This window comes from Scyliorhinus canicula, chromosome 4 (genome assembly GCF_902713615.1).
Source record: "Scyliorhinus canicula chromosome 4, sScyCan1.1, whole genome shotgun sequence".
NCBI classification, from domain to species: Eukaryota; Metazoa; Chordata; class Chondrichthyes; order Carcharhiniformes; family Scyliorhinidae; genus Scyliorhinus; species Scyliorhinus canicula.
In genome coordinates this window covers 88,298,793-88,319,427 of record NC_052149.1, presented here as the reverse complement: position 1 = coordinate 88,319,427, position 20,635 = coordinate 88,298,793, and the positions used below count along the sequence as shown (strand labels likewise).

Sequence of the window (20,635 nt, the reverse complement as noted above, 5' to 3'; positions counted from 1 at the left end):
CCAGTCTGTGTACAAAATCCCTCACTAAGTATCTAAAGTCGTTCCCTCTCGCCAGCCCAAACTTCTCCTCCAGCGGCCTCATGCTCGGAAAGCTCCCTTCCAGGAACAGATTCCCCATTCTCACAATCCCCGCCCTCCTCCACAGTCGATACCTCCCGTCCATGTTCCCTGGGGCAAATCGGTGGTTGCAGAGATTGGGGTCCACACTGATGCTCTTACCTATAAGTACCGTGCCGGCAGAAGCGGCAGAGGCGCCGTGACCAGGGCTGCTAAGCTAGTGCCCTCTGCACAAAGCAGCCTTCATCCGTTCCCGAACCGACCCCACACCCACCATCCATTTCCTTATCATCGCTATGTTGGCCGCCCAGTGATAGTTGCTGAAGTTCGGCAACGCCAGCCCCCTTCTCCTCTGCTCCTTTCAAGCATCACCCTCTTCACCCGTGGGGACTTCCCTACCCATACAAATCCCAGAATAATTTTATTCAGCCTGTTAAAGAAGGACCACAGGATAAAGATGGGGAGACACTGAAAAACAAACAAAAACTGCGGGAGAATCGTCATCTTAAGAGTCTGCACCCTCCCCCGCCAATGACAGCGGGAGCGCATCCCACCTCCGGACTTCCTCCCTCACCAGTCGGGACAGGTTGAGCTTATGCAACCTGCCCCAGTTCTGTGCCACCTGAATCCCCAAATATCGGAAACTCTCCCCCACTAGCCTGAATGGCAACCCCTTCAGCCTACTCTCCTGCCCCTTCGCCTGAATTACAAACAACTCACTCTTAACCATGTTCAGTTTGTATCCGGAGAACCGGCCAAATTCCCTCAGGGTTGCCATAATACCTTCCAGCCCCACCATTGGATCCGATACATATAGAACATAGAACATAGAACAGTACAGCACAGAACAGGCCCTTCGGCCCTCAATGTTGTGCCGAGCCATGATCACCCTACTCAAACCCACGTATCCACACTATACCCGTAACCCCAACAACCCCCCCCTTAACCTTACTTTTATTAGGACACTACGGGCAATTTAGCATGACCAATCCACCTAACCCGCACATCTTTGGACTGTGGGAGGAAACCGGAGCACCCGGAGGAAACCCACGCACACAGGGGGAGGACGTGCAGACTCCACACAGACAGTTACCCAGCCGGGAATCGAACCTGGGACCCTGGAGCTGTGAAGCATTTATGCTAACCACCATGCTACCCTGCTGCCCCCTCTTCTATAACAGCAGATCATCTGCGTATGACGAGATATGTGTCGTCGTCGTCCGTCCCCCCGGACCAGCCCTTTCCAGCCCCTAGAAGCTTTTAATGCAATTGCCAGCGGCTCTATGGCCAGCGCAAACAGCAGTGGGGAGAGAGGGCAGCCCTGTTTTGCCCCACGGTGCAGTCTAAAGTAGTCCGATGTCATCCTGTTAGTCCTTACACTCGCCTCCGGGACCTGATACAATAGCCTAACCCATTCGATGAACCCCGCCCCGAACCCGAACCGTCCTTGTACCCCCCACAGATGATCCCACTCGACCCAGTCAAAAGCCTTTTCAGCATCCATGGCTACCACTATCTCTACCTCCCTACTCTCCGGGGGCATCATTATCAATTTGAGCAGCCTTCTTATGTTGGCCATCAGCTACCCCCCCCTTTACAAACCCGGATTGGTCCCCCACAATTACATCCGGTACACAGTCCTCAATTCTGGTTGCCAAAATCTTGGCCAGTAACTTGGCGTCTACGTTGATCAAAGAGATCGGCCTGCATGACCCACAAGCCTCCGGGGCCTTATCCCGTTTCAGAATGAGCGAGATGGTGGCCTGCGACATCGTCGGGGGTAAACTCCCTCTGTCTCCTGCCTCGTTAAAGACCCTGACCAGCACCGGCCCCACTATCCCGGCAAATTTTTTGTAAAACTCCACCGGATACCCGTCCGGCCCTGGGGCTTTACCCGACTGCATGACCTTCAGGCCCCCCCATACCTCTTCTATCCTGACCAGGGCCCCCAGTCCGTCCACCAACCCCTCCCCACTCTTGAGAACGTCAGTCCATCCAGGAATCGCCTCATTCCCCTGAGTGGTTCCGGAAGTGTACAGTTTCCTATAAAAGTCCCTAAAGACCTTGTTCAGCCCTGCCGGGTCACCCACGAGATTACCTTCCCCATCCACTTCCCTCCCTATTTCCCTAGCCGCTTCCCTCTTCCTCAGTTGCTGCGCAAGCATTCTACTGGCCTTCTCCCCATGCTCATAAATCGCGCCTTTTACCTTTCTAAGCTGCTCTATAGCCTTGCCTATAGTCAGCACCCCAAATTCAGCCTGCAGCCTCTGTCGTTTCCTGAGTAACTCTGGCCTCGGGGATTCCGTGTAACTCCTGTCCGTCCGTAGAATTTCCTTAATCAGTCAGTCCGTCTCTGCCCTATCTGTCCTGTCCCTGTACGCCTGGATTGAAATCAGCTCCCCTGTCACCACTGCCTTCAGTGCCTCCCAGAGCACCGCTGCCGAGACTTCTCCAGTATCGTATACCTGCAGGTAATTCTGCACGCATTTCCTCAGCCTCTCACACACCGCCTCGTCCGCGAGTAGTCCAACTTCCAGACTCCATCGTGGGCGCTGAAAGCTGTCCTTACAAAGCTGCAGGTCTACCCATTGCGGAGCATGGTCCGATATGGCAATTACCGAATATTCTGCCCCCACCATTCCGGCCAGCAGGTCCCTGCTCACAACAAAGTAGTCAATTCGGGAATACACCTTATGGACGTGGGAGCAGTACGAGAACTCCCTCGCCGTCGGCCGGCTAAATCTCCACGGAGCAGCTACTACCATTTGCTCCATGAACCCTCTCAGTTCCTTTGCCATCGCTGGCAACCTGCCCGTTCTTGAGCATGACAGGTCCAGGCTCGGGTCCAGGGCTGTATTAAAGTCCCCGCCCATGATCAACTTACGCGAGTCCAAGTCGGGGATCTTCCCTAGCATCCTCCTAATAAAATCCACATCGTCCCATTAGGGGCATACACACTGACCAGGACGACACTCACCCCTTTGAGCTTATCCCTCACCATAACGAACCTGCCACCCCAGCCACGACTGTGCCCTCCGCCTCAAATTGTACCCTTCTATTAATCAGGATCGCAACCCCCCTCATCTTAGAATCAAGCCCCGAATGAAAGACCTGACTGACCCAGCCCTTCCTTAACCTAACCTGGTCTGCCACTTTCCAGTGCGTCTCCTGCAACAAGACTATGCCCGCCTTCAGAACCCGCAGATGCGCAAACACACGCACTCTCTTCACTGGCCCGTTTAACCCTCTAACATTCCGGGCAGCACGGTGGCCTAGTGGTTAGCACAACCGCCTCACGGCGCTGAGGTCCCAGGTTCGATCCCGGCTCTGGGTCACTGTCCGTGTGGAGTTTGCACGTTCTCCCCGTGTCTGCGTGGGTTTCGCCCCCACAACCCAAAAAAAATGTGCAGAGTAGGTGGATTGGCCACGCTAAATTGCCCCTTAATAAAAAAAAAACCCTCTAACATTCCAGGTGATCAGCCTGGTTGGCACTTTGCCCCCCTCCCCTTTGCCGATCAGCCATCCCCTTTCCTTGGCCAGCCCCCCAGCCATGTGTCGCGCTTCCTCTGGCCCGCCTCCTGACCGGCTCCACCCATGACCTCCTCACTGTTACCATGCCCAGTTTCCATCCCCGTCAGCAGAACAACCCCCCCCCCCCCATTTAGCAATACCATTACCTAACCCCTGCACCCCTGCTCTAATCTAACTATATGGACACCCCCCACCTCTGCTTCCGTTGACTAGCTGCACTCAGCTAGCCTGGGGCTCCCAGCCCGTCTCCCACCGATTGTTCCCAGTCACCCCTCCCCCCGACCCCTCCACACCACTTCCCCAGATCAGCCTTACTTAAGCAAACACTCTATACAAGTCATAAACAACCCCCACAATAGCACAATTCAAGTTAAACGAGGGAAAACAAAGATAAGAAATAACAGGCACTCATCAGTCCTACCGATACAGACACAGAAAAAGATTACACAAAGTTCCCCTGAAGCATCCATTTTAACCCAACCCTTTTAACTGTTTTCTTTATTAATTCCCCCTCCCCCCAGCCAAACTCCAACTAAGCAAAGAGCCCAAACAGGAAACATTCAGGAAAACCACGCAACAAGCACGCAAAAGCAAGAAAAAAAAGATACATCCCAAAACGGGAGAGACACCACATATACGTAAAAGCTCTAACGTGAGTCCAAATGTCCTCAGCTCAGGGCCAGCCCTTGCTTCTTAACGAAGTCCATCGCCTCTTCGAGTTCCTTAAAATAGTGGTGCTGACCCTTATACGTAACCCACAGTTGCGACGGAAAAAGCAGCCCGAATTTCACCTTGTTTTTATACAGTATCTCCTTCACCTGCCTGTAGCCTTTGTTCCCTTTCGACTGCTCCATTGTGGGCAGGGCTGTTGGCTCCTTGCTCTGAACACCAGCCATGCTGGTCTCTGACAGCCTCCACTGTGCCCTTACTCGACCACTTCTTCTGCTGTTTACGGTCCCTCTGGCTTCTTAGGTCCATACAATTCTGTAGGGGTCCTGTGCCTGAGTACTATTGCTTTCCAGTTCCGTGCTCAAAAGCGCAAAAAAGTCAGGGGAAAGGTCCAAAAGTCAGACCGAAACGGGAGCCACCAAATGTGCGACCTACTCCCTCATAGCCGCAACCGGAAGTCACGATGCTTCAGCATGTTACCAAATTCTGACTACCAGCCTGTCCAGACTATATGGGCGATAACAGCTCACCAAGATCCCCACGCTTAATCAGGATTCATTTGCCAAGTCATGTGGTGACGGAGAATTGGCCATGGTGATAGAAATCTACCTTTTTAATATACAATAAGTTTAAAGGAAGAAATGGTTTAGAAGTAAAATGGTCTATTAAAGTGGTTTATTAAAGTTACACATTTCAACATGACAGTGAAAACTGCTGAATAGCATGGGAATGATCAGATTAAAATAGGCCAGAGAGAAGCAAGGACACATATGAAAATCTGGGCAACGTTCCTAGTCCAGTTTTCATGGCAATGGATAAAGCTTGGTGGGAAAGCAATATTAAATCACACTATATCAAAATTTCAATCGAATTGAATGAACTATAATTATTATGACCCAATTACAGCCAGAAAGGGGACGATACATTGACGATAGCAATTACCTTAAAGCTAGGTGCTGGTTTTGAACAATTCATCCCGGGATCATCTTATTTCATTTCTGAAGCTATTTCCTGTGCTTTGCTTTGAAAGCCGCCATTTTGTTTATTTCCAACTTTTCTGTATTATGTATATTGATTTGAAGAAATTATCAAGAACTGTAATCTGTATTGGATTCACCTCCGTCATCTTAATTTGTTTGGACAAAACAAACTTTCTAAAGCTCTGTATTTGCAAACAAACTGAACTGAACAAGAGACATTTTAAAACTGACTGAATAAAGCTGCAAAGGCCAGAACGTCAGCCTCTCTCTTCCTGGACTTCCGGGTCCTCAGAAACCCCAAAGATTGCCACCTCCGGGCTCATTACCACCCCAGTTTTCAATACCGGGGACAGCATAGAATTTACAGTGCAGAAGGAGGCCATTCGGCCCATCGAGTCTGCACCAGCTCCTGGAAAGAGCACCCTACCCAAGGTCAACACCTCCACCATATCCCCATAACCCAGTAACCTCACCCAACACTAAGGGCAATTTTGGACACTAAGGGCAATTTATCATGGCCAATCCACCTAACTTGCACATCTTTGGACTGTGGGAGGAAACCGGAGCACCCGGAGGAAACCCACGCACACACTGGGAGGATGTGCAGACTCCGCACAGACAGTGACCCAAGCCAGAATCGAACCTGGGACACTGGAGCTGTGAAGCAATTATGCTATCCACAATGCTACCGTGCTGCCATAGGAAAAGCAATCGTTCCTAAAGGGTAGTCTAGGTGGTTTCAGTAGCTGGGGTCGTACATCTGGATCATTACTGGATTCTTGCGAAGGGATGGATGTTCAGCAGGCCACAAAGTGAGTCATTTGTTGTTTCCTTGCCAGGAGGCTAAGTTTCTGTACTAGTGGGCTTGGGAATGTCTGGGTGCCGTCTCCAGGTTATGAAAAGGTGTGAGTGTTACTGTCTTTTTCTGCAGCTGCTGTTTTTTTCCTGTGTTTCTTGCAGGCTGACTGGTTTATCTCTGATTCTTGTGATAATAGATTAGTTACCACCTAATCAAATACTTCTATTGCCCATTTCTAAAATGCCACCGGCCTACATGGGAAATACTGCAATAACGTGGTGGGGGAAGCTTTTCAGTTGTAAAACCTGCCAGCAGCTGACACTGCGCAAACTGTAGGTGGATTGGCCATGATAAATTGTCCTTGGTGTCCAAAAAAGGTTAGCTTGGGTTACGGGGATAGGGTGGAGGCATGTGCTTAAGTAGGGTGCTCTTTCCAAGAACCGGTGCAGACTCGATGGGCCACATGGCCTCCTTCTGCACTGTAAATTCTATGATTCTAAGATTATTGAAGAGCCTCTTGGACAAACAGGGAAACCCTTCATCACAGCACCAGGGTGATTTCAAATTTAAATTTCATTTGTAAATGATGAGACCATCAATTCACAAGACACGTGATTGGAAGTGAACAGTGGTTTTAATAGTCTTACAACTGAGCCTGCCTGCGACGAGATGAACTGGCAGCAGGCTCACGACTGCAGATCTTTATACTTCTGGTTAGTGGGAGGAGCCATGGGCGGAGCCAAGGGTGGAGCCCAGTACAAACTCTTCATCTCCCCCTATGGGCAGAGCCGCGCAATGGCTCGTATACAGAGCTCACAAAGACACAATACATCTAATACAACACAGTCTGAATTACTAGGTTTAGAATTCACCACATTCACCCCCTGTAAAAAAAAAATCAAGTCCGGCGGGGGTAATGGGTCTACAAATTGAGCCGGTCCGGCGGCCGAGTTGTCCTCTGGGATACAAAGCACCGGGGTTGCAGCCTCTTCTGGTGGCTGGGTGGTGGCGGTCGGTGAGGGGTTGATGATAGACTCCGGGGGTGATTCGGTCCGAGCTTCGTACCCGACTGGTTCGACTGGTGACGGGGAGCGCCGGACACCCATAGGCACGGGGGCGCGGAGCACGGGCAGTGAACCTGGAGGTGCGGGGGCGCAGGGTGCGGAGGGTTGGGTGGGGTGTAGCGTGAGGGGTACCTCGGCAGTAGTAGTGTTGGAGTTGGATCCTGCAGGCGCCAGGTCCCTGAGGGAAACAGTGTCTTGATGGCCGTCAGGGTATTCGATGAACGCGTATTGGGGGTTCGAGTGGAGTAGGAGCACTCTCTCCACGAGTGGGTCAGTTTTGTGTGCCCGGACGTGCTTCCGGAGGAGAACCGGGCCCGGTGTCTTCAACCATGCTGGGAGCGAAACCCCCGTAGTAGTGCCCCTAGAAAAAACAAAGAGCCGCTCGTGAGGGGTCTGGTTGGTGGCAGTACATAGGAGGGACCTAATAGCATGGAGCGCGCGGGGAGGACCTCCTGCCAATGGGAGATCGGGAGATTCCTGGACCGGAGGGTCAGTAGGACGGTCTTCCAGACCGTCGCGTTCTCCCTCTCCACCTGCCCGTTCCCCCTGGGGTTGTAGCTGGTAGTCCTGCTCGAGGCGATGCCCTTGTCGAGCAGGTACAGACGCAGCTCGTCGCTCATGAAGGACGAACCCCTGTCGCTGTGTACATAGCTGGGGAAACCGAACAGGGTGAAGACACTGTGCAGGGCTCTGATGACTCTGTGGGAGGTCATATCGGGGCACGGGATAGCAAAGGGGAAGCGGGAGAACTCGCCGATGACGTTCAGGAAGTACACATTACGATTGGTCGAGGGGAGTGGCCCTTTGAAATCGATGCTTAGGCGTTCAAAGGGCCGGTAGGCCTTTACCAGGTGGGCCCTGTCTGGTCTATAGAAGTGCGGTTTGCACTCCGCACAGATCGGTCAATTCCTGGTGATGGCTTTTACCTCCTCGGTGGAGAAAGGCAGATTTCGGGCTTTGATGTAGTGGGCAAGCCGGGTGACCCCCGGATGGCAGAGGTCATTGTGGATAGCTTTAAGGCGGTCGTCTTGCGCGCTGGCGCACGTGCCGCGGGACAGGACATCTGGGGGCTCGTTGAGCTTCCCAGGTCGGTACATAATATCATACTTGTAGGTGGAGAGTTCGATCCTCCACCGTAGGATCTTATCGTTTTTAATTTTGCCCTTTGTGAGTTGCCAAACATGAAGGCAACCAATCTTTGGTCGGTGATGAGGGTGAGCCTTCTACCTGCGAGGTAGTGCCTCCAGTGTCGTATAGCTTCCACGATGGCTTGTGCTTCCTTTTCGACTGAGGAGTGTCGAAGTTCCGAAGCGGAGATGGTTCGGGAGAAAAAGGTGACTGGGAACCACAGTAAATATTGTACAATACATTAGTTTCACTTTCTCCATCATTTTATTTTCTGAGACTAGCTTAGTCAGAGATACTGACTCACTTCATGGCTGCCACACATTGATGATTAAGGTAGTTCGGAACATTTCTTTATTATGGAAGGAACAATGTTGTGCTTTTATGTTCAATCTTTATTGAATGTTCTGGTGCATAGAGGAGTGAGAGACAAACTGAACTTCTTTATCCTCTTGCATCTGTCTGTAAGCAGTGGTGTGGTCCAACTTTATAGGTAACAAGCAGCAAACTGTCTTTATGAGTAACTCAGAACATTAGTTTATTCCACATTGAAACCCGGGAGAGGGATGTTCACAACCACTCGCACATGCACACTCGTCCCACATGCACACACACACCCCCCCTACACACACATACACACCACACATACACCCACATATATATATATATATATATATATATATATATATACAGTAAGGGGGAAAGGAACGAGGGTGTTTTTCCAACTATGGATAACAACAGTAAAATAATCGCCTGGTTGGAGACAACAACACGAAAATCCTTGAAAGCAAATGAAGATGCAACATGAGGTTTCTGTATATGGGCGGTTTGGCAGGCAATGATCGGACGCTTTAAAAATAAAAATAGGCTGCAAATATTTGAGATATTGTGGTAGTCACCACTGTTGTGTGTATATATATATCGCATATGAGGTATATTACGGTAAGGCCCTCAAACGATGCCTGGGGTTCTTCTCGTACTACGCCCAGTGGGCCCCTAACTATGCAGACAACTATGCCCGCCCACTCATTCACTCCACCGTTTTCCCACCGATGGCCGAGGCTCACCAGGTCTTCAACCGTATCAAGGACGACATCGCCAAGGCCGCGATGCACGCGGTCGACGCAACGCTCCCCTTCCAAGTCGAGAGCGATGCATCAGACGTCGCTCTCAACCAGGCAGGCAGGCCCGTGGCATTCTTTTCACGCACCCTCCATGCCTCCAAAATGCAGCACGACTCCGTCGAGAAGGAGGCCCAAGCCATAGTAGAAGCTGTGCGACATTGGAGGCATTACCTGGCCGGCAGGAGATTCACTCTCCTCACTGACCAACGGTCGGTTGCTTTCATGTTCAACAACACACAGTGGGGCAAGATCAAAAATGATAAGATCTTGAGGTGGAGGATCGAGCTCTCCACCTACGATTACAAGATTTAGTATCACCCCGGTAAGCTCAACGAGCCCCCCGTTGCCCTATCCCGAGGTACATATGCCAGCACACAAGTGGACCGACTCCGGACCCTGCACGGTAACCTCTGTCACCCAGGGGTCACCCGGTTTTTTCACTTCATAAAGGCCCCCAATCTGCCCTACTCCATTGAGGAAGTCAGGGCTATCACCAGAGACTGCCAGGTCTGCGCGGAGTGTAAACCGCACTTCTACCGGCCAGACCGAGCGCACCTGGTGAAGGCCTCCCGCCCCTTTGAACGCCTTAGCGTGGATTTCAAGGGGCCCCTCCCCTCCAGCGACCGAAACATGTACTTTCTTAACGTGGTGACGAATACTTCAGATTCCCCTTCGTCGTCCCATGCCCTGATATGACGTCTGCCACCGTCATCAAAGCCCTCAATACCATCTTCACCCTGTTCGGTTTCCCCGCCTATGTCCACAGCGACCGGGGATCCTCATTTATGAGCGATGAACTGCGCCAGTACCTGCTCAGCAAGGGCATTGCCTCGGGCAAGGCGACCAGCAATAACCCCCGGGGAAACGGGCAGGTGGAGCTGGAGAATGGGACGGTCTGGAAGGCCGTCCAGCTGACCCTACGGTCCAGGAATCTCCCGGCCTCCCGCTGGCAGGGGGTCCTCCCCAACGCCCTTCACTCCATTTGGTCGATCCTTTGCACTGCGACTAACGAAACCCCTCTAAACGTCTCTTTGCCATCCCCAGGAAGTCCACCTCCGGGGTTTCGCTCCCAACGTAGCTGGCAGCTCCAGGACCTGTTCTCCTCCGCAAGCACGTGCGGCTCCACAAGGCGGACCCGTTGGTCGAGAGGGTACAGCTACTTCATGCGAACCCGCAGTATGCCTACATGGCGTACCCCGACGGCCGCCAAGACTCAGGGACCTGGCACCAGTTGGGTCCCCACACACCCCCCATCTGCTCTGGCACCACCCTCCCTCCCACCAGCGGATATCACCATAGCCCCCGCTCCAGGTTGATCCGTCCTCCCCTTGGTCCCACCCGGGGATGAAGATGAGATCGACACACTCCCAGAGTCACCGGCGACCGAACCGACGCCTGCATCGCTACTGGGACTGTCGCTCACAACAAAGGATCAAGGCACCCGATCGTCTGAATTTGTAAACTTTTCCAAAAATGTTAAACATATGCATGTAAATAGTCTTCCGCCACCCCCGCTGGACTCTTTTTAACAGGGGGTGAATGTGGTAGTCACCACTGTTGTGTATATATATTGCATATGAGGTGTATTACGGTAAGGCTCCTGTACTACAGGTACGGGGGTAGATCTCTGCCTGCTGACTACGCCCAGTAGGCGGAGTGTAAATGTGTGTGCTCTCCAAGCTGCAGCCATTTCGGCAGCAGCTGCGGGAGGCTACACATCTCTGTGTGATAAAGCCTCGATTACACTCTTCTCTCGTCTTGTCGTAATAGATAGTGCATCAGATATGGTGCCAGCTACTTGCTCAGCTGGGAGTCTTGCTGTTGTTCTTTTCAGGTTGGAAGTAATCAGACTGCTTTGGGAGGCTAGAAATGTAATGTTAAAACTGTTAATGGGGTCATGTGATATGGTCCATTAATGAGTTAATTGCAGATTCGCAAGCAGTTTAAGTGCCTCTGGCCAAAATCAATTCTCTCCTTTAGGAATGAAATGGTAGGGTGGCATGATGGCGCAGTGGTTAGTACTGGTGCCTCACGGCACTGAGGACCCGGGTTCGATCCCGGCCATGTTCATGTGGAGTTTGCACATTCTCCCCGTGTCATCGTGGGTTCACCCGCACAACCCAAAAACATGTGCAGGGTAGATGGATTGGCCAGGCTAAATTGCCCCTTAATTGGAAAAAAAGAATTGGGTACGCCTAATGGTGAGTTAGCACTGCTGCCTCATGGCACCGAGGACCCAGATTTGATCCTAGCTCCGGATCACTGTCTGTGTGGAGTTTGCACATTCTCCCCATGTTTACGTGGGTCTCGCCCCCACAACCCAAAGATGTGCAGGATAGGTGCATTGGCCACGCTAAATTTAAATTTTTTTTAAAATTTAGTGTACCCAATTCATTTTTTCCAATTAAGGGGCAATTTAGCGTGGCCAATCCACCTAGCCTGCGCATCTTTAGGTTGTGGGGGTGAAACCCACGCAAACACGGGGAGAATGTGCAAACTCCACACGGACAGTGACCCAGAGCCGGGATCGAACCTGGGATCTCGGCGCAGTGAGGCTGCAGGGCTAACCCACTGCGCCACCGTGCTGCCCGGCCACGCTAAATTGCCCCTTAATTAGATAAACTAATTGGGTACTCTAAATTTATTATTGAGTACTCTAAATTTATTTAAAAAAGGAAAGAAATGGTGGCTATAACCTCTTCAGCTACAATGAGTTTTAATGTCTCTGTCTTTATTATTGCCCTGGTTGGGCAGCCAATTTGTCTGTTAGCATTCTCGTTTCATGATTACAATGTGGCCTGACAATGGAATGTGAGATTCCACAAGGATGAGACTGGAACTCTTTTTTTGTTGTCCTTGTAATCTCTGTTGGAATTCTTCTGAACGGATGGCAAACCTTTACGAGTTAGGTGGCCTATAGCAGCCATCTTTGGTTCAGCAAAAGCCTGTTTTTAAAAAAGCAAAAGAAAAATTTTGATTTGCACAATTGTGATTTATTTTCATGTCTTATTGACATAATAGTTTATTTAGGATTAAATGTTGTATTAGCCGTTCTGTAGGACATAGCTGAACTTGCAGGCTCAGCTGGCCCATCCTTCAATGCATTGTCCAAGATTACTCACAACTGGGTTAATTGAAATGGTCTAGATAAACTCAAAACCTTTTAAGGACTCTGCCAGCCAACACCCTGAGATGAACCCACAAGTGGACAGTGCTGACACCATCTTTTAGATTGCTCCTTTTCCTGTCTTGACTGACTGTTCCCGCCAACCCCAGGACACCAGGCTCTTTCCACTTCACTCCTCCCTCTTCCACGCCTCCATGTACTCCCACCCACTCCACATCCTTTTGTCCCCGTCCCCACCAACCACTGACTTGCCGTTTCTGGTCCCTTGGCATTCAAGCTCTTATTTTCCTGCTCCCTTAGCATGTGTCCCAGAGTTCAACAATGAAAATCGTTGAGCATCAAGTACCTCCGATACTCTTTAACTCCATTGTTCATCAAGAATATCTCTACCTCCACCTTAAAAATATTCATTGACCCTGTCCCTACTGTGCTCTGGGAAAATGTTCCACAGACTCACAACCCGCTGAGAGAAAGCATCGCCTAGTTCTGATTTCTCTTACAAGGGGAAACATCCTTTCAGCATCCACTCTGTCAGTTCCCCTCAAGATCCTCTATTCTTCAAGGATGCAGATATTGCAAGGATGAACCAGTGTTCCAAAAACTGAGACAGATTCAAGGACAGGTGAGGGGAGCACCACCAGGGGATGTGAGGGGGTTTACTTCCAACAGCCAGGGGAGCAAAAGGACAATAAAGACAGCAGCTCCACAAGTTGAATCAAATCAAATGTTTAGGGTGGGATTCCGCCATAGATATCCCCAGTTAAAGAGCTAGTGCAGTTTGTAGCCAGATGACTGACAGTTAAACATCCACAACTATGAAGGGAAAAGTAGCCAATTTTTGCTCAGACACATGGGGCGGGATTCTCCGAGCCCGCGCCGGGTTGGAGAATCGCCAGGGCCTGGGAAATTCCTGCCCCGACACCGGGCCCGCCCGCAGCACTCCGGCCCCATACTAGCCCCCTGAACATTGGTGAATTGTTGGGCCAGGAGGCCCGTTGACACCGGCATACACCACTCCGGTGTTTACGCCAGCGTCAACACTTGGTCGGGATTTCGGAGAATCCCGGCTGTGGACTTTGAAACAGCTGTGGGTGCAGTTTAACAAACCAGCCTGTTGGATAAGCAATAAGATGTATTCGACTACTAAGCAAAGACAGATAATAAGACAGACAACGACAGCAGGTGTATCTGATTTTAACTAGTAATGAACAAAACTGATGACCTCAGGCCATGGGTATATGTGGCTAAGAACTCTCTCAATGCTGGCAAAAAAATAGATAAAAAGTGGAGGCTAGAAGCCTCCGCCACGAGACCTGCAGGAATAATAATCGTGTAAAGAAGCCCCGGGTCCGGGACTCCGAGAAGAAGACCAGTCCAAATTAGAAAGGATACCTCATCTTGCAACAGGTAGTATTTGAGTATACGTCGTGAGTCTTGTGGTTCATTGTGACAGGTAATCAGTACTTTAACCTGTAGAATAAAGATCAGTTCAGTGTTTATCTTGTGTTTTAAATATAATAAAGATTCAGTTGTCCGAACTATCTTGTGTAATTGTTTATTTGTCTGCCATGTCAATTGATACATCAGTAGGGAGCAACAAGATGCTCCAGAGCACATAATGTAAGTTTGTGGTGGAATTTCTTCGATTATTTAATTGAACCTAAATTTGATTATCAAACAAGTATCATAATGTAATTGATTCCATGCATTCTGTTTAATTGAAAGGGGAATTGTGAGTGGTCTGGTAGTTCAGAGAGCCTATACTCCAGTGAACCCTGTGGATGCAGAAGGTTATTTTGAAGTTCTAATAAAGGTACTGTGCCTTGCTGCGCTGTAGTCAGACTATTACACTTTTGTTACTGAATTTAATTGATAATTCTACCATGCAATGTAATTAGTTGCTATATAAATGCAACTGTTTCATTTCAACTTCATAATAGATCTATGAAGATGGATTAATGTCTCAGTATGTAAAGACCTGGAAGGAGTGGGATAATATATGTTGGCGGGGCCCTTTTGGAGGCTTTCCATACAAGTCAAATCAGGTCAGTTATTCAGTGAGTGTTAATTTGCAAACTAGAATATTTTTATCATAGTGACAACTTTGGATGTAATATAATGTAGTTATATAATTCAACTATTTGTTGTGATTAGTTAGAAAGATAAATAAGTAGTCCCTATGACTTTTTCCTTCCCTATCCTGAAAAAAATTCCAGAGCTAGCTATATGAGATTTCTTAACATTGGTCAGAAAGTAATGGAGAGCTCTGTAATATTGCCCCTTGGCAGTTAGCTGTCAGTCACCATGAACTGGTGCATTCTCCATGGCAACACCTCCATTGATCAAAGTTCATGTACCAACCAATCAGCACCCCCTTCTCATAAAATAAAGTTGTTGGCTTCCCTGAAGCTGGTATTCTTCCAATTGTCCTAATGAGTGCAAGATAAAAAGCTTTGACAGAATGTCTTTTTCAGCAATATTGTCTCTCTGATTTTTAGTTTTCAAACACTGACCTGAGATTGAATGGTTCCTTGCTTTAGATTACTTTTAACATTGACAGTCTAAAACAATAGATGAATTGTACTAAATTTCTGCAGTTTATTAAGGTAAAGATCATTGGTTTGCGGTGTATTGACACAGTTTGCTTTATATCTGGCAGTATGAGCAGCTGTTGCTGTTTGCCTCAGGGACTGGTATAGCTCCAATGGTGCCTCTGCTCAAATATATTGTAGCAAATGAAGAGGATGAAACTTTTGTTACCTTGGTGGGTTGCTTCAGGACTTTCCAAGATATCTACATGAAGCCCAGACTTCAGGAACTGGCTGCTTACTGGAATGTGAAAACTTTGTTTGTTCTGAGCCAGGTAAGATAACACATTAGCCCAGATTTTGTGGTCAGCGACAAAATGAGCCATACTCCAAAAGTTTTAAAGAAAGTTGTCCACAATAATGTACCAATGTACCAATCTCTGTGCCGTGGGTTTTCCCTTTCCTTTTTTTTCTTCTTTTAAAATAAATTTAGAGTACCCAATTATTTTTTTCTCCAATTAAGGGGCAGTTTAGCGTGGCCAATCCACCTACCCTGCACATCATTGGTTTGTGGGGGTGAAACCCACGCAGACACGGGAAGAATGTACAAACTTCACACAGACAGTGACCTAGAGCCAGGATTTGAACCCGGGTCCTCAGCGCCGCAGTCCCAGGGTTTTCCCTTTCCTGACATCTGTTTAAATCTGATGCCGAGGCAAGAGGATTTTCAGATGTCCAACAACAGTGATATCATTCAACAGGATAAGCAGCCAATAACAATATTTAAGAATTCTCACAGACATGAAGAAGTAAAATCTACTGATCATCCTTCACTTTTTTAAAAGAAATTTTACAGACCACAAAATAAAGTTTGGGACCCGCAGATTGGAAGCTGAAATGGCATAAACAATTAAAAAATATATATTTTTCATTAAACCACTATTTATCATAATGGCAAAATTTGGTGTAACGCAGCTGTAAAATTATTTCTCCAGGGCCAGATAGGTTCTTTGGCATTCATTATGACTTAATGTGCTTTTAAAGATCGATTTACACCTCATTAATAAGCCATGAATTTTTAGAGGTATTTTAATAGTGATATTACAGTGGAAAGGGGGAGTTTCTTGTCCGTAATATTTAAAGGTTACCTCCTGTGGGGTCTTCAATAGCACATCCTATAGAGGAGCAAAGAATCAATGACAGTAGCTTGTATTTCTGCATTTAACTGCATATGTGTAGTCAACCAGGCATTGCAGTTAGTTCCATAGTTGTATTATTGGCAAATGCTAACAATTTCACCATTTTACAAACACAAAATGTGGGTGTTTGAAGATTGCAACATTAGCAGAACATTGGGAGTGGCGAATGCAATGAATTAGCACTGACTTTTCACTATTGAAAGCTTAGTTTATAACTAAGGATGCCAAGGGTGAAAGTCTCCCTTCTTCTTTCTGCTTTGTGCTTTTTCAGTGCATGCACCCTTCTCACCACCCCATAAAGTAATATAGTTTGTAAGGGGCACAACAGACAATGAAAGAACTGAGACAATTAGGATAATAAGGATATGAATAAGGAGACGGGGTGGGAGAGAAAGAACCAGCCATGAAGGAGGAAAGTGGAAGAGAGTGAAACAAGTGGAGGAGCAGCAGGAAAGAGAGAAACACCGAGGTAAAGAGGGAGTGAGAGAGAAACAAAAGTGAATGAGAGACAAGTGAACTGGGTGAGAGTGAGAAACATACAGCGAAGGGAGAGGACAGTAAGAAAAGTGAAAGAGTGAAACAGAAAGAGCAAGATGTGAGGGAGGAGTGGAATAGAAAGAGAAATAAAAGTGGAGGGAAATAGGGAATAGAGACAAGTGTAGAGGATGTAAAAACAAACAAAAGTGGAGGAGGGAGAACATGAGAAACAAGTGAAGGAGGAGAGAAATAAAAGCGCTGAAGAATCCAGAAAAATTAAAGCGTGAAAAGGGAAACAAATAAAGGACGGTAGAGAGTGATTCAGAAGATTGGGAGTTCACGTTCCAATCAGAACACTTCAACACATAACTAGGCTCACACTTCAGTGTAGCACTTACTAGTGGTGCCAGTATCTCTAAATAAGAGGCATTAAACATTTTTTGGTCCAACTAACAAAAGAGAAACCCCAATGAGAGACGAACTGTGACTGTCCAACACATAAGCTTTCTTAATTTCACAAAGATCAACAGACAAAAAGATATCTCTAGTTTACTTCTGTTTGTCACACCATTGATTGAGCAAATGGATGATGTTGATAAAACCAATGTGTTTTTGTCAATTTTGTCCAATTAAACGTACCTTATTAAGAAATGAAACAACTGCTGCAATGAGAATACCATAAACAGTCCAGTTATCAAACACAAATTTCATCTATTTTTATATAAATTATTGATTCCTAAATTATTTTAGGAGCAAGACCTGGAAGCTCTTCCCTGGAGTTATCGAGAAAAATCTTCCTATGGACGGGTAAATGCAGATATGGTGAAGTATTTTGTAGACACATGCAGACGGAAACCATTTGTTGTGGTTTGTGGATCCATTACTTTCAACAAAGACATCCTTAACTATCTTAATTGTATAGGCTTCTCAGAAGATTTGCATTTTATGTTTTAGAAAATTGGACGCTTAAAATTCTACTTAATACATTACGGACCTTCTGAGATTAGTGGAAGAATCCACTTCAAAGACTTGCCTGTGACAGAATAAATAAATGCTGGAGTCCAGAAATTGGAAGACGAGGCCATGTATTAATTTCTGAAAAATAAGGCTGAATATTCCAAAGGTCCAGATGGGATTTACCACCAAACCTAATTCATTCCAGCAGAAGTTAGAGGATGGTGATCAGGAGAAATGTTATTCTTAAATCACTTGGAAGGACCCATACCACCTCTAGTTCAGATCAGCAAACTTACCATAGACCAGTGATCAACCTGGGTCTACTGTGGCTGTACAGGTCTGACAGTGCATTTACCCAATGAAACCGGTTCAGTTCGTTCTTAGCGCTGAAGTGTCATGATGCTATGCGGTCAAAATGATTGCATTGGCTCACTACTGTTTTTTGATATCTGCCATGCTAGACAGCTGTAAGCAATAGTATATTTTACAACAGACAGGACAAGAGAGAATTAATTTTATGAAGTGGGGCTTGAGTCGTTGTGGCATGTGTTCATGAAACAGGAACATGGTGCTCTGGTAATGAGAAATGACAAATTGTTACAAGCCTGGAGTTTTTAACTAAATGGTTTTGGGTTTAGCTACTGCTGTTTTTAAATATATTTAAATGAAATTAATTTAAAATCTGTAAACTTTTTATCTCCCACTAAACTTCTGTAAAGGTTTTGTTCAATCAATTAGATTTTTAACCAGTGACGATAAGGATTACTGAAGAGCCGGATTTTCTTCTGATATTTTGCATTCATCGTTGTTAAACCTTTCCAGCTTAAGGAGTTAAATACAAAGTAAAGCTCTCCACACTGCCAGAATGTTCTGTCTTAGCCCAGCTTCGGTGGAGTGTACCCCAACTGCCAATGTGGCAATTGTATTTTTCAATAATTCTTTCATAATTTGAGTGATTCAGCTCCTTCATGCCACTTGAAGGTCACTTTATTCTGAGGTCTTATGCAAGTAAAGAACTGAATTCCGAATAAGTTGACCCCTTGCAGTCATTAGAAAATGTTTCTGCAAACTAATGTGAGGCTGCATCTGTTACTAACACTAGTGGGGAAAGCTGTGTTTGCACTGAAGCAATTTTATGCTGAGTGTTACTCAAGCTAATGTAACTAAGTAAATCATGCTATGGACTGATAGGAATGAATTCTTTTCAATAAAAATGCAGTAGTTCAAAGTCATGGAAAAGAAAAACAAACACCTTTCACAGCATCAGGATGTCCATCTTGGATGACAAAGCCTTGTTTAATGTTTTATCTGAAAGACAGCACCTCAAACAGTGTAGCTGTCCCTCAATACAACATTGGAGTATCAGCCTAGATTTCTGTGCTCAAGTTTCCGAAGTGGGGGACAAAGAACCCATAATCTTCTGACTCCGAGGTAAGAGTGCTACCAGCTGAGCAACAGACGATACACATTAGTTTATTATAGGTTAAGCAAGCAAAATGATGGTTTCCTATACTATTTTGATAGTGCATTTTCAACAAATGCATAATTTATATGCAAGAAATCCATTCATGCCAATAAAACTGGAATGTTTCGCGGATTTCTTTTCCATGGAAGGAATACAATCAAAGCAGAGGCTAGTTTATCAAATCAAAATTAAATCGATCCAGAATTTTTTAAAATTATTTTCCAAACTGTTTTGTAGAATTCAATCTAGTCAGTGATTTTGTTTTTCCAGAATTCTATCGGGGCTGATGTTTCCCCAGCCGAAAGGGAAAATATAAAATCCATGATACAGTCAACTTTATCATGAATTATTTTTCCTTTTCATTCTAATTTGTTTACCCCTTCGGAAGATGTTGTCTTTTGCTGTGATAATAGCTTTGTAATAGCAATAAATAGCAGGAAAGATTACTTGTGTTTTATCTCTGCTTAGCACAGTATTACAGTTGCTAATTGTAGCATTCCAATGTCTGCTTGATGGGGTTCAGCTAACTCAGCACACACCAGAGATTAAAATGAAATTTAACTGTTATAATTCCACATTAGCTTTATCCAACTCATCCACCAGGTCAGCCTCACCTGTTACGCGTCAAAGAAAACCAACATATTTAAAGAAGTAACTCATTCTTGCTTGAGTTTCAAATCTGAAATACATGAAGTTCCCATATTATAATGTACTTTTATGAATGCATTGCTGTATATGTTGATAATACAGGTTTGTTAAAACAATAATGAATGAGCATTGGCCAATTGGATTCTAATAAACTACTGACTGATAGTTCACCAAATCTCTTTGTTTCAAACACATATATACAGTATTCAGATTTCATTTGCAATGTTTGTTTTTGTTCCCTTTCTTTCAATGGATGCGGATTTCTTTCAAGGGATGTGGACGTCACTGGCTAGGCCTGCATTTTTATTGTCCATCCTTAGTTGCCCTTGAGCTGTCTTCTTGAATGACTGCAGTCCATCTGTTAGGTAAGAAGTTCAGGATTTTGACCGAGCAACAGTGAAACAATGGTGATATAGTTCCAGGTCAGGATGGTGAGTGGCTTGGAGGGGAAATGTGAATGTTGGTGTTCCCCTGTGTGTACTGCCCTTGTCCTTCTAGGTGGTAGAGATCACAGGTTTGGAAAGTGCTGTCAAAAGAGACTTGGTGATTTGTAAATGGTACACACTGCTGCCACTGTTCAGGTGTTGGATGGGGTGCCAATCAAACAGGCTGTTTTGTCCTGGATGGTGTTGATCTTGAGTGTTGCTAGAGCTGCACTCATCATCACACTCCTGACTTGGGGCTTGTAGATGGTAGACATGTTTTGAAAAACCAGAAGATGAGTTATTCTGTGCAGAATTCCCGGCGTCTGACCTGATCTTGTAGCCACAGTGTTTATATGGCTGGTCCAGTTCAGTTTCTGGTCAATGGTAACCCTCTCCCAAAGATGTTGATAGTGGGGATTCAATTATGGTAATGCCATTGAATGGCAAGGGAGATGATTAG

General features: G+C 46.6%; 1 protein-coding gene across 2 annotated transcripts in view; it reads left to right on the top strand.

Annotated features, from left to right (window-relative positions):
• LOC119964767 (NADH-cytochrome b5 reductase-like) overlaps positions 1 to 19,922 on the top strand; it is a 59,402-nt gene extending 39,480 nt beyond the window's left edge. For both annotated transcript variants that reach the window (XM_038794719.1, XM_038794720.1), the window contains exons 4-7: positions 14,202 to 14,289; positions 14,417 to 14,521; positions 15,136 to 15,339; positions 17,431 to 19,922. In XM_038794719.1, the coding sequence (XP_038650647.1) occupies positions 14,202 to 14,289; positions 14,417 to 14,521; positions 15,136 to 15,339; positions 17,431 to 17,634 (601 nt within the window). In that variant the 3' untranslated portion in view covers positions 17,635 to 19,922. The remainder of the gene's footprint in view (positions 1 to 14,201; positions 14,290 to 14,416; positions 14,522 to 15,135; positions 15,340 to 17,430) is intronic.
• The last annotated feature ends 713 nt before the right edge of the window (positions 19,923 to 20,635 follow it).